The sequence below is a fragment of the Scomber scombrus genome, chromosome 23, assembly GCF_963691925.1.
Source record: "Scomber scombrus chromosome 23, fScoSco1.1, whole genome shotgun sequence".
NCBI classification, from domain to species: domain Eukaryota; kingdom Metazoa; phylum Chordata; class Actinopteri; order Scombriformes; family Scombridae; genus Scomber; species Scomber scombrus.
The window spans coordinates 5,507,256-5,521,348 of record NC_084992.1 but is presented as its reverse complement, the minus strand read 5'-3'; the positions used below and the strand labels follow the sequence as shown (position 1 = coordinate 5,521,348).

General features: G+C 36.9%; 1 protein-coding gene across 1 annotated transcript in view; it reads right to left on the bottom strand.

The window, feature by feature from the left end:
* The window catches only part of arhgap36 (Rho GTPase activating protein 36), an 82,571-nt gene that overhangs the window by 11,041 nt on the left and 57,437 nt on the right, over positions 1–14,093 (bottom strand). The window contains exon 4 of the mRNA XM_062444953.1: positions 2,128–2,411. Within this exon, the coding sequence (XP_062300937.1) occupies positions 2,128–2,411 (284 nt within the window). The remainder of the gene's footprint in view (positions 1–2,127; positions 2,412–14,093) is intronic.

The following is a 14,093-nucleotide window of genomic DNA, read 5'->3' as shown; positions in this document are numbered from 1 at the left end:
TTAAGTGATTATTGTTATTCTTCAAGCATTAAACGCCACATTTTCTTGTTCAAGCATCTCAAATATGACTTTTTCTTTCTTTTATCTGCTTTATATGCTCATAAATTGACAACTTTAGGACTAGTCAATGATGGATAGTTCAATTAATTAAAGAAAAATGAATATACTCTTTATTATTTGGAGCTTTCCGATGCTTTATCACATGATTATTTCTGTCCGTCTTCTCCCAAACGTGTGAAGAAGACGTGTTTACCTCAGCGGTTGCACTTGATAACCGGTTCAGGTTTGATTACTGTGCTCCGCGGCTGTAATGATACTGATTACGGGCTTAATATAACAACTGTGTCCAGGTCAATGTGCTGAGGATTACAGGGTGTGAGGGCCTCGGGCAAGAAGGGGAGCGTTTTAGATTACAGCCGAGAAAAGCAAACAAACACACAAAAGAGAAGCAACACAGCATTTTTTTTTTTTACGGAAACACGATTGTAGAAACAAACAGGAGGGTTGGTTGTGAAAATGTTTACAAGCTGGGAGACGCAGTCAGATATTGAAAAATATACACGCACATTTTCAACAAACACGTGGAAAGAAACACACACACACACACACACACACACACACACACACACACACACACACACACACACACACACACACACACACACACACACACAAATAAACTGGATTAAATGAGGAATTCTGGCAAACAGTAGAAGTGAAATTCAAAGCTGCTGTTGCACTCGGAGCAAGAAATGAAAAGGTCAAAGTTCACTTCAGTCCATCAGACAGCTGTTTAATATTAAACATGTTGATGAAGACGCTAAAAAGCTGATATGATAGTAAATCTTCTAAGTAGTAAAGTAAAAGAGTTATTTCAAAGGTTACGTCTTACTTTTTTAACCCAACATTCATTTACCTGACAGCTGTAATTAACACTCACTATCTATGTTATGTTCTTATATACAAAACATATGATAAGATTATCAGATTAACACTTCATAGTCCACGCAGGTCTCAAAGTTCCTCTAATGCTTTAATTAATCAGTAACTGAACTATAAGTAGTGTAGATTTTACTTTAGAAGTACTTTAACAACTTAAAGGTTTAATTTTGAAGAGTCTTTTTTATTTTAAAGTTGCAGATTTTAGTCCTTTTTACACCACTAATCAATTTCGTGTTTAGCTTGAATTTGAATTATACTGGATATGGAGGTACGATTAGGACAATATTTGTAAAACAATGTTACATAAATAAATAAATGATAAAATGGTCCAGAAATAAAATTCAAGGTTTTCAATGTGACTATTTTCCTAATATTCTTATCATATTTACATGCTTTTTTTTCTTTAAAAAAAAAAAAAATAGTTGTACTATAGTACTTTTAGAATTTTACATTATTTTTAGGTTCAATTTTGAGTTTTTTTTATTTCAAGTTGCAGATTATAGTCCTTTTTCCACTACTAATTAATTTCCTGTTTTCTCTGAATTTGAATTATACTGTATATGAAGGTATGATGAGGACACAATGTGTGAATAAATGATGAAATGGTCAAGAAATAAAATTGTGCATGAACAAATATGTATTTTTAAATTAATTTCAAGGTTTCAATTTGACTTTTTTCCTAATATTCTTATCATATTTACATGCTGTTTATAATTTTAATAATTTTACATTATTTTTAGGTTCAATTTTACAATGTTACAGATTTTAGTCCTTTTTCCACCACTAATTAATTTCCTGTTTTTTCTGAATTTGAATTATACTGTATGATGAGGACAAAATGTGTGAAAAAATAAGTTTAAAAATGATAAAATAAATGATGAAATGGTCAAGAAATACAATTGTGCATGAACAAATATGTATTTTTAAATTAATTTCAAGGTTTCAATTGGACTTTTTTCCCACTTTTTTGAAATCCTTTTGGATAAATTAAGAAAGAAATACACACTTCTTTTTCTGTTCGTCCCAAATAAAGATGTTTTCTAATATTTTCATTATATTTACATTATTAGTTGGAGAGTTAAATCACCTTTTTGAAAGCCTTTTGGATAAATTAAGCTACAAACACAGCTGTTTTTATCTGTTCGTCCCACATTTTAAAGATGTTTCATAAAGTATATGTCTCACCCTTCTCTGTCCTCGTCCGGTATTATCCAAAAACGTTGGTGACAGCGGTTTATTCTGGTTCTCAAAAATCGGCGCCGGTGCCACAGAGTTTGCGGACGGCGAGCCAGGAACTCCATTATTCCCGTTGAAGAACTGCCGCTTCTCGGCCCTGAAGCGCATGATGCTGGCCTCCAGGTCCAAGCAGTCGCGCCTGCTCTCCTTCAGGGCATCCTGCCGCCGTTTGTAGGCCTGGTCGTTTGCGATAGCCAAGGAGAGCGGGATGCCGAACGCCTTCGGGTCCGATTCTGAGGGACAGAGAAGGCGATGCATTTTATTAATTAATCCTCTGTTCTGGAGGGATTTTGAGTCAAGCGCACATTCATCAATGGTTTATCGTTGAATCTTCATACAAACTGTAGTAATTAAGTCTGACACTGGTTGCTAATAGGCTTCTGTGTTTAGACGTGTGCTCAGAAAACCAATATTCAGTCTTTTTTCCAATACTTTATATCATAATGCATTTATTTTCTCACCAGTGTTCATACTACCTGTTATTACTACATATGTATTATCTGTCACTTCCAATAAGTTTAGAGTTAAAACATGAACTTAAATAACCTGTGACCAACCTAACCTAACATTTACCATAAACTCGGAGGAATAAAAACGCTTAAAACACAAACACATGGCTTCTGGCTTCTTTTGGGGACCACATACCAAAAGGCTCAACAGCTGCATTTATTTAGATATGGACGTTAGCGACACACTGAATAGTCTCTTCCAATATTTAACCCTCTCAGAAAATAATGATTAGCATTTTGGACTGAACTAACTGTTAACCGGTGAGTTGTTAGGTCTGAATTTGTATTGACTGTGTATTAAAAACTTATGTATTTAAAGCAGCTCTAATCAGTATTTTTATGTCGACAACAGATACAGTGTACTGTATGAAAGATAATGCTCGATGTGACAAACCCACAGAGAATTATCGCTAGACTTTGCGGTTTCCCACGTTTTTTTTGCATCAATTAACTCATCGTTTTGGTTTCGGTTCTGCAAAATAAAAAGCACCAATAAAAACCAGACACTCTGCTCCCTGCTCACCACAACCAAACGGCAGACAGATAAAGTTAATGACGTGTTGGTGAACGTGATGTTAACCAAAGTGTTAGTTTCTCTTAATAGATGGTGGAGACCAAAACAGAGCTAGAAACTGAGTCAATATGAGTCAGATTCATTAGGTGGCCAGAAATATGACTCAAAATGAATGCCAATGTAAAAAAGATGGTTTATATATATGCCAACGCCGTCATAATAGCTTGTTTTGCTGCCCCCAAGTGGCTATAAAGTGCAGCTACATCATCATATATTTATAGATCCCCAAGGATTTTGAACCCGCATCCTCTCTATATCTAAACATGCATCTTAACCAGCTTTTTGAACTTCATCAGCTCTCATAATTTAATAATTTGAGAGTTAAGAATCATCAATTAATACATACAACATCATGTTATAGTTCAACCTCAAAGAAGAGCATGATGGAAAAACAACAACTGACAAACAGGAAGCGCTTCTGGTCAGAAGTGAGAGATGCAAACTCTAAACACAGAACCTATTTCCTGACAACGGAGGTGTCAAAACCTCTTTGTGTTACATTTAAACATCAAGTTAAAATGGTGACTGTAGAGAGAAGAGTCATATTCAAGAACAAGAACAAGAGTGTGTTACTGTATGACAACATGTACCAGTACAAAGTCATTTAAATGGCTCTTTTGTGCTATTAAACTACGCAGAAATCTGGCCTGGATTTCTGGGAAAAAAAGAGGCGAGTTTGTATCAGTTTGGCTAAATGTGACAGTCCAGGGAGACATGATTGCAAGGTCTTGCCTCATGTGGTGGAGAGACTCAAAGGACCTTTGAGAACTAACTCGTTGGGAAGGAAACATCACATTTCTTGGAATAACAAAAAAACTGCTTTCAAACCCACTATCTGTTCGTCTCAATCGTATTTTTATGACCACAAAGACAATAAGAGAGAATCATAATATTTAAGTTCACATTCGAGGTTACATCTTGAAACCCTTAAAAAGGTGGGTGAGTGTTCAAGTTGTGGGGCAAGAATATGGAAGAAATAGATGGAAAAAGTGTCGGCATTAGTCATCTGTAACCTTTTTTTTAAAGTGTTAAATATTGCTTAAATGTCACCGATGTCAGTTTTGTGGGAAAAATTATCACGTCTGTCAAGGAGAAAACTACTTTTACTCACTCGAAATAAATCTTTATTTCGACAGAGCTGATCTTGTAATTCTCAAGTGTCTGGAAAGTATAAAAATATCGCTTATTAGAATGAGCACTTCTGCCCTATAAATCAATTTTTGGCAGTTAAAATAGGTCCGTCTTGACACGCTGATGTTGTAAATCATCGGTTGGACTCGAAGCGGAGCCCCGAGCAAGTCTCGATTTATTTACGAACACATTCCTCTCCGTTGATTCCATCTGAACCCAAAACACGATGATGATGATTATTATTATTAGATTTTCATTGTCTACAGTAACACTGTTTATAAAACACAAATAATGGATAATGTAGAAAATTCAGTAACGATTTGATCTCAATGAAAACAGTGTTTGTCTTCTTCTTTTTATTTGATGCGATCTGATATGGACTGAAACATTTTAAATATTTCTTGGTGCAAAGAATATGTCATGACCAAACTTTAACATGTTGCAGTGTTATGGAGGTTAAAAGCAGCTTTGTTGTTGCTCATATTGTGGCAAATTTGTATATAAATGCTAAAACATGTCTGGAGAGGATCTTTAAAAAGCTCCTGTTTCTTGTTTCACTTTTCATTGTTTAGTAACAGACCTCCCTGCCTGCCTGTCTGGGATAAGGATTGGCCTAAAGCCACATGACCATATACCCAACTCATCTTGGTCATTGGCTGATACAAGCCAGAACACGTTGGTCTAACAATAAATGTGTTCTGTCTACTACAAATGTCGCTGGAGCTTTGACCTTTTTAGACTTTTCAGTGTTTAACCAACACTATGATTTTTTCCAAACTCTTCGAGTTTCATAAATACAACTACTAAAATAATCTGCATGCTTCTGTTGCTACATGCATATGTTAGATAGGTTAATAAAATACATTTTGTAGATATAATGAGCATGTAGAATATGAGACTATATCATTTGGGCAGCATTATGTTGCTTCAATCAGTCAGTCAAGCTTTATTTATATAGCGCCAAATCAGAACAAAAGTTATCTCAAGGCACTCTACCCCAACCGGTCGAGGCAGATGGCCGCCCGCTTTGAGCCTGGTTCTGTCTGAGGTTTCTTCACGTTAAAGTGGAGTTTTTCATTGCCACTGTCGCCAAGTGCTTGCTCATGTGGGAATGTTGGGTCTCTTTAAAATGAAACCTGAAGAGTTCGGTCTAGACCTGCTCTATGTGTAAAATGCCTTGCGATGACTTTTTTGTGATTTGGCGCTATACAAATAAAGATTGATTGATTTTAACATAGAACTGGTCTAGACCAAACTCTTTCATTTAATTTAAAACCAAATTATTACATTTGATTTAATTTGAGTATTATTAATTTTTACATTTGATTAGTTTTATTAAATTCATGATAGTGTTTCATTCTTATTTCTTTTTTTTTGGTTTTGTTTGTTTTTGTTTTGTGTGTTGTTTTTTGTTCTTTTCAAATAAAGTTTGATGTAATTTTTAGGAGGCAGTGATACATTGTATGAAATGCAGTGTATATGCAGTTTGTAGGGGAAAAAAACTGCCTTGAGAAAATGTATGTTCAGCTATCAAAGAGAAGCATCGGTGAGAGAGATAAAGATGCCATCATCAGGGTAAAATGAGTAGCAGAGATTAGATTGGTGGATCTACTGTGAGCATGGCGAGACTGAGAGAAAGAAGGACAACAGAGCTTAAAGTAGTGGACAGATAACGACAGTGAAAGCTGATGAGGCTGATGAGGCTGATGTCTGTTAATTAATGACGAAATGAATGTGCAACCTCGTTAACTCATGTACGCCCCTCACACAAGAGATTAGAGGTTCAAGTGGACGAGCAGTGTAAGAATAGACAGAATGGACGGAGAGCGCAGGTAAGAGAGGGATAAACCGGCTAATCCTGTTAGAGCAGCCACAGCCACAAACCAGACATCACACTCAGACTGATGCGCGCTTACTGCAGCACAAGCCATGCAGGCTGCAGGTAAATGTAACGTGGTCGGCGTCATCGCAGGTGTACCTGGTCAGCAGCTCGGCTAAAACTGCTCAGCTGCGTCACATGACCACAACAGTTGAGAGTGCGTTCTGCTCTATCACAGCGCTTAGTCAAAATCTAGTTAGAGAGGTGAATTAAGGGCACTAAGAACAACAATGACTTGGATGAAAGAGTGACGAAGGCTTAATAAATTAAGTAAATTAAGTATTTTGGTTCATTTTGAGTAATTTTTTGAAAGAAAATAATGTTAAAATAAATATTGACTGGTACCTTTAGTCTTCTATGTTAATAAACTGCATATCTTTAGGGTGTTGTGGACAAAACAGGACATTTTAAGATGTTACCTTTGGCTTTGGGAAACAGTGACCGGCATTTTTCACCACTGTCTGACAACTAATTGATTAACTGAGATAATAATCAAGTTGTTAAGAGCCCAAAGATATATCTTCAAATTTGTCGTTTTGTCCACAACAGTCCACAAACCCAAATATATTCAGTTTACTGTCATAAAAGACTAAAGAAACCAGAACAAAAAAATCACATTTTAGAAGCTGGAATCAGAGAATTTGGACATTTAAAAGCTGTTGCAGCTTGGTTATGGTGACAGAAAGATCATAAATATAAAAGTTAACATTAATTATTGGTCGTTAATGGGGTTAATCCAGTCTCCTGCATGACAGATGTGCTATATTGCCAATTCACCAATCCAACATCCCACAAACTTCCTATAATGTTTTCATTTATCAGATGAAAGGGAAACTCCTGGACTCAAATATGAACACATACTCAATTAAAGCCAACAGCAGACCATTGCATAACCCAGATCACCTTGGATTTTGTTTTCTCTATCCCACCCTTAATAAGCAGGTACCTTCTCTGCAGCCTTCGCTTCCTCTTTGTTGAAGAAGTAAAAAGTAAAACCTTTGTTGTCCTGTGAGTTTCACCAATAAGCCTCTTAACCCCATGCAGGTTAACGTTAAACAGCATGAACTCAACTCGCCCCCAGTCAACAAAATCACCTTTAATTGATCTAAAATTGGATCAATGTGGCCTGGATGATAACAAAGACGACTACACTGACGTACATAACAACGGTATAGCCTTCATTATCTTTAACAGTGAGCTGGGGATTGTAGGATTATCTCCTCATCTAACACTAGCATACAATTTAGGGTTACTTTATGCTGCCAATGGGAAATTACTGAGAATGGGAGATTAATCTTCATAGATATGCTGACGATACACAGCTGTACATCTCTTTATCACCTTAAGACATCAGCCCTGTTGATACGCTGGCTCAATGCATTGACTATAGCAACTTTTTGAGAATTTCCTAGGAATGAAAAAGAAACAGATTGCTGGACTATAAGTCAAATTTTTTTATTGTTACCACACTTAGTCTTTGTATCCACATTACTTTTGATTATTTAAAAAATCTCACTGTGTAAGTATTTTGTGAAACGGCAAATACTCATCCCTACAATACTGAACTCTAATTATCCAGTTGATAGGAACGACTGATACATCCTGCCAACTATTGAGTGTGGAGTGATTGTTCCACTTACACTAAAAACTGCTATACAGTGCCTAAACTATATAGAGAAATAAACTAAAAGGCTAGTGCTAGAGGCTAGAGTCTCACTCTGCATGTGTCATTTACATGCATGAAACAAGAAACACAGAGCAGAGTACTTCGCTTATATACCTTGCACACTCACAGAAGAGAAAAAAACACACACACGTGCACAGTCACACCTGTTGATAAGAGTCCCAAGCAGGTCAGACAGCAGGGCAGACTGGCAGGGTGCCCCGCAAAGACTTAAAGACACAAGATTGACTCAGCTTGAAATAACACTGGAGCATCATAGATGCATCGTTCAAACTCTTCATTTCTTTTAAAATGAAAAAAAGATTTTGTAAGTGAAATTTAGAATACCTCAAATGTCTTCTGTATGGAAGATCAAAGTTGGATCAGAAATGACGTTTGCAAAGCTGAAATAAAGGAATATTTGTTATCTTTCTCTCACTGTAAAGGCGAGCTGTGTCGAGCAGTGATAAGCATATTTATCTGTATTGATAGTCAAGGTGCTACTGAGTTGTACCTTTATCAAAATGTTGCCGTCAATACAATTCAATTTCAGCCTTAAGGTATTAGATCGTTTACGATTATTACTTAATTATTATTTTAACTTTAATGAACTTAATTACTGTAACTTATGGTGAAAATGTAAACTTATGACACAAGTCCTCTTTTGGCAAGTTATATTGTCACGTTTTAGCAGTGACACTTTATGCCTATATCTCTAAAATGCTATCATAATCCAAAAATAATAATGCAGAACTTGGTGATTTTTAGCACAAAATCTCAGTTCAAAATCTTTTTTTAGTCCTTTAAATCTTACCTTTGACCCAGAGGTCATAGGTAAGATTTGGGAGTGACCAACACCTGATTGGGTTTCTTTCATGGCTCGATCTGAGCAGCCCACGTGCGCTTCAATCAGATGCCAGGCTCAAGTGCACAGTTAAGCTCTTTGGCAGGAGCCTTTTGGCTAACCGCCAGCTAGCATTAGCTTGTAGCCAAAGGTACAAGCATAGATGCATTATGAGAGCTAGATAGGGCTCCACTGCTCAGCCTTGAAAACAATTTCCCCCAGAGGCCACTTGTGTTATTGCAGCGAAAAAAAGCATTTTCCCCATAGACTACAACTGTAAAAGTGACATCTGTTAAACTGTTGACAGGACACCTTAAACTGGTCAATTATGAGTCTTTCTATAATGAATCCATGGAGGAATTCACTTACATCATTTTGCAGACATAACAGACTTAAGTACCCAAACATGCTGAAGTTCTGGCAGAAAATGACATCAAAATGGCTCCTTTTTTAGGAACTTTTGCTAGCTGATTACTAGTGAACACAATGGGGGATTTACTCTGTTGTTGGCTAGTTTAGTTTAAATTTTTACGCTCCAAATACCCAACAACCATTATCAGCCAAAGAGTTTCAGATAGGCGCTAACCTCAGGGACTGAAATCAGGAATTTTACTACATATGAGCTGTGAAGATCAGGCAAATTAGTCAGATATCGTAATAAAATACAACAGTTTTGTTTGATACTCAATTTTCACACCATGTACCAACACTGATGCTTGCAGGGGTGGAAGGGGAGAATGAAATCTGCAGCATGTTTACGTATCTTGATCTTCTTGTTGATTGGGAAATAATACTCCCAAGAGCATCGACTTTTGGGGCCAAGGAACTACGACAACAGGAACACAAGTTGGACCCTGGTGTCTGAATATCTAAATTGGTTCCAAGGGCCATGGAAAAGTTCATGCAGTGGATATGGACCATTGCTTAGCCTGGAAAACAAGCACAGTTTGACCGAGTTGGCACCTCTAGCATCTGCAGATTGGTATTTACATGATAAACATCGATTTAGACTATGTTAAACTCTTAAGAATTGGTTTTGTGTAATTGTTTCTGCACAATGAACAAAGTAAAGCACCTTTTGCAACCTTATGCACCGTGTCTTGCTTAAGGACACCTTTTATCTGGTCCAATTCTTTTCAAACAAACAACATCTTCTGCCAGCATGATCGAACTCTATCCATTGAATAGATGTCATCTGTTAATGTGTCTTACGCACCACTCTTTAATGGCCCTGTTTGACCAGTAAGCCAGTGCTTATTCCTCAGTCCTGACGTCTGTTGGCAGGCACGCCCGAGCTGACCCACTCCATGCTGTTGCCACCTGACATTTGGCCACATTTGCTGGCATCCTTTGCCAACTACGACAGTGTTTGCTCTTGAGGTGTTTGCTTGTGTAAAGTAAACACCTTAGGAAAAAGGTGAATAAAATGTTCCTTTTTGTAGTTTGACCAATAAAAATCACACAAGGAGAACAGGTGGAAACATTCAAGATCATTGAAGCACTGAAGTCATGTCTTCAGGGTTGTTTCTGGGAATTTGTGGATGTTATAAACTTGATATTAGGCCTACATGAGTTATTTTCCCAAGGAGACTGGTCAAAGCAGGCACAGCACAGGTGTTACTAATAACATTAACGATGGCTTCGTTCCATTTAGGTGTCTCACTAAGCCGAGCCGGTGTGCCAAGCACGCACATTACAAAGGTGCACGTAAATGGAAAGCAGCCATGACTGTTTTTATTAATTACACTTGTGCTTCCCCTGGGATACCGTGTTAAACTTTTGGCTTAAAAAACACAAATTGCACTTGGGAGTTGTTTCAAGGCTGATTAAATTCAATATTTTTTAGACTTGACTGTCTTTAGGCCAAAACATTTACATAAAAAGGGATTTATATTAGTATTTTTCTACACTAATTACATTCCTGGCAATATGAATGAATCTTTAAACCCTCATTTAGACCTTCATGTAGGGGAAATACAATTCAAACACAGTTAAATAAATGAATATACATGACAGTCTTCTTTTGGGTGTTAGTCAAAAATCTGCAAGGAAAGCATTATATGTGATTTGTTTTATATAACAATGTAATTAGCTGTATTTAAACTAATCTAACTACCTTTTTATCATCTTATATTACCAGTTTTGGAGCCAAATTCTATAATTTAATCGATTTTCTCCAAAACTTCACATACATTCCGATTTATTCTGTTGTACAAGCCAACATTAGTTAATTTCTCAACTTGTCTGACTCATTTTGAGTGATTACACGCCTCTGGACATGTCCCGAGTTAAACACTAAAACTCAGCCAGGAAGATAGCCATGTGTGTGTGTGTCTGACTGGTTACCGCTTTGTCGTTCAGCAATTTCACTGCTTTCCTTCCTTAGTAATTGGGGTCCGCAGGTCATCATCTGTTACTGCATGACTGAAGGAGGATATATTTAGATGCTGTCGAGTTCTCATCGCTGTTTTTTCTTTCACCACATCGTCAGCTGGACAATAATATTCATCCTCAAGGGTATCACGCTTGGTGCATTCAAGAATCTCTGTTTAGTTTAACACTGGATGTCCTCTGTGTGAACCCATGTTTGGAAAAACACAAGAGCTCGACATATATACGATTGAGGTTAAGTAACTTCTTATTTACCTTTTCTAAAGAAAAAGCAAGATGGACGCCAAAGTAGAGTGAAGAAAGTAGAGATACGTAAACATTTATTGGAGGTGGAGGATCTATGAGAGTGACTTCGCTGCACACAAACTGGCATTGTTGCTTGTTTATTTTCAAAAACCCACTCTGCCTCTATTAATGCCTATATTTTACAACATAAAACAAACTGTACTATACATACACATGTAGGTTGGGCCAGATGTTGGCCATGACACAGAGGTTGAACTAACTAACTAAACTGTACATTCATGCACACACAATGGGTCGGGAGAGCTTTCTGCATGGTCCCAGCTAAAATGGGCCAAAGCCAACCCCAGGCTATACATCTAAACACACCATTAGCATTTAGTTATGTGTACATTTTTGATGTTTTTCAGGGTTTTTAAAAAATGATTTTCCACATATGCATCAAATGCTTTCTGCAAATAATGGCAGTAAGTTGCTTTCTGTTGCAGCTCGGTCCAATGGTGTTCTCAGTATATACATATTATAGTATTTTACATTAAACATGTGTTCATGGTTTTTAAACGTTGTGTATTTCAGGCTCTGACAGAGGATTTGAGGACAATCTGCATTAACTGATCAGAGCTACAATGTTGGATCTTTATATATTAAAAGAGACCTGCTCTATTTGAAAGGTGCCCTGATATTTATATGGTGATTTGACACCAAATAAATAAAACTAACTTGGTAATAATTAAAATCGAAACATGAGTATCCTGACAGAGAAGAGATCAGTAGTTTGGCATCTGAAATCTTACATTTGAAAACAACAGAAACAATAAAAAATCATGACGGCAACACCTATTCCAAGTTTTGATTTAGGCAATGCAAATATTTTATGGTCTGATGAATATTACTTCTTTTATTCTCGTAATTGCACTCTTTCGATTACGTTTTATAGGAATCCACATTGGTCCAGCAGGACTCGCACAGTAGCGACGCTTATCAGAATAATGTGAAAAACAAACAATGGCAATAACCTCAAACCCTCCTTCATTTATTACTCTTAATGATCTGAGATGACGGGGCTTCATATTTGCTTTCTCCTCCATTATCTGCAGACAAGCTTGCATGTCTAAATCCTAAATTCCTGCAGTTTTTCTCATGATTCCCAACAGCTGCAAACTATTATAACTATAAAAGTAAAAAACAAGAAAATTAAAATTACTATTTTTCTCACAGCGATTTCAAAAACGGATTACGTTACCATTTCTGTGAATCTATCACCGTTATATCGTTACATTTAATCCCCTACCTCCCGACCCCTGAAAGCCACATAGTCATGCCTCCAGTAGTAGGGGGGAGCGGAGCCAGCAGGAGCGCTGCCAGGTCCCAATGTTCTGTGTTTTGATTAGCAGGGTTAGCTTCAACTAAGTCCCTGTGTGTAAGAGGCTGCAGGCGGGATTTAAAAGACCTGCACAGACTGCCTGGGAATGTGTGCGTGTGTGTGTGTGTTTGTGTGTTTTGGCCCGTATGTTGCCCTGCTGTGATAATCACCCGAGTATAGAGAACATCTCTTTGTGAGAGGTTGGGTTCACATTGGCAGATGATCGGCCACACGGCTTATTGCAAGAGAGAGAGAGAGTAGAAGAAGGAAGAAGAGAGAAGTAAAGAAAGCAGAGGAGGAGGAGGAGGGAGATGAAATGTCGAGAGTGGACGGAGAACAGAAGCAAAACCATGCAAAGAAATCATTGCCAACACTATTTCCTAATTTACTGTAGTAATAATTTCTCATTTTGATGTTTGTCGGTGCAGAACAAAAACAACACTGCTAATTAACCTTTTACATACTGTTCATATTCTGACTCATAATTAGTCTTTTCACCAATTCACATTCATAAATTCCCATAGAGAGTTATTTAATAAATGATCCATTAATCCTTAATGAAGCTGTAAGACATGACTATATATGGTCCAGGAAGAATGGTGATTTTTGTCATTTTTAATAAAGGCAGTTCAAATTTGGACATTTGCATAAACAATGTAAATTAGCTGCACAAGAATTAAAATAATGATGCATTATGTTTCCCTTTTTAAATATATATTTATTTGGGGTCAAATTAGGAAAAGTCCACCTTAACAGAAATGTGTATAGGGTGTTTTTACAGCTCTCAAATGTAAAAATGGGTCAGATTCGACCCTGATCGGTATGTAAGGGTTATAAGAGATTGTGACAGCTGAAGTTTATGCTGTGTTTGTTTGTGTAAAACGACACCAAGTCTATCTATGCATGTCCAAAAACCACAGATGACCAAAGTATGACACTCCCTGAACCATTTCTGCAGAACAATGACAGGGTTGGTAGATTGTGGTTAAAGCAAAAAAATCCTTTATGGGAAGAAGATGACAACGGTATAAAAAGGAAATTAGAGGAAGATGAGACAAAGATTCCTGATAAACTGGTGAGGAATTTGTATTATTGCACCAGAAGAGACACAACCTCAAAAATGCAAAGGTTAAAAAAGCTTAATATGAAATCCATCTCTATTTTTTTTGTAATTTTGGTAATTTCTATCTGTCCAAAGAACACAAGTCTTAGTGCATCTCCATTATCAGCTGCATTTACTTTTATTGGATTAAGTATGTGGACTTATCCACAAACAGATATCACATCATGGAGTAAAAAGCATGAGACATATCCTCAG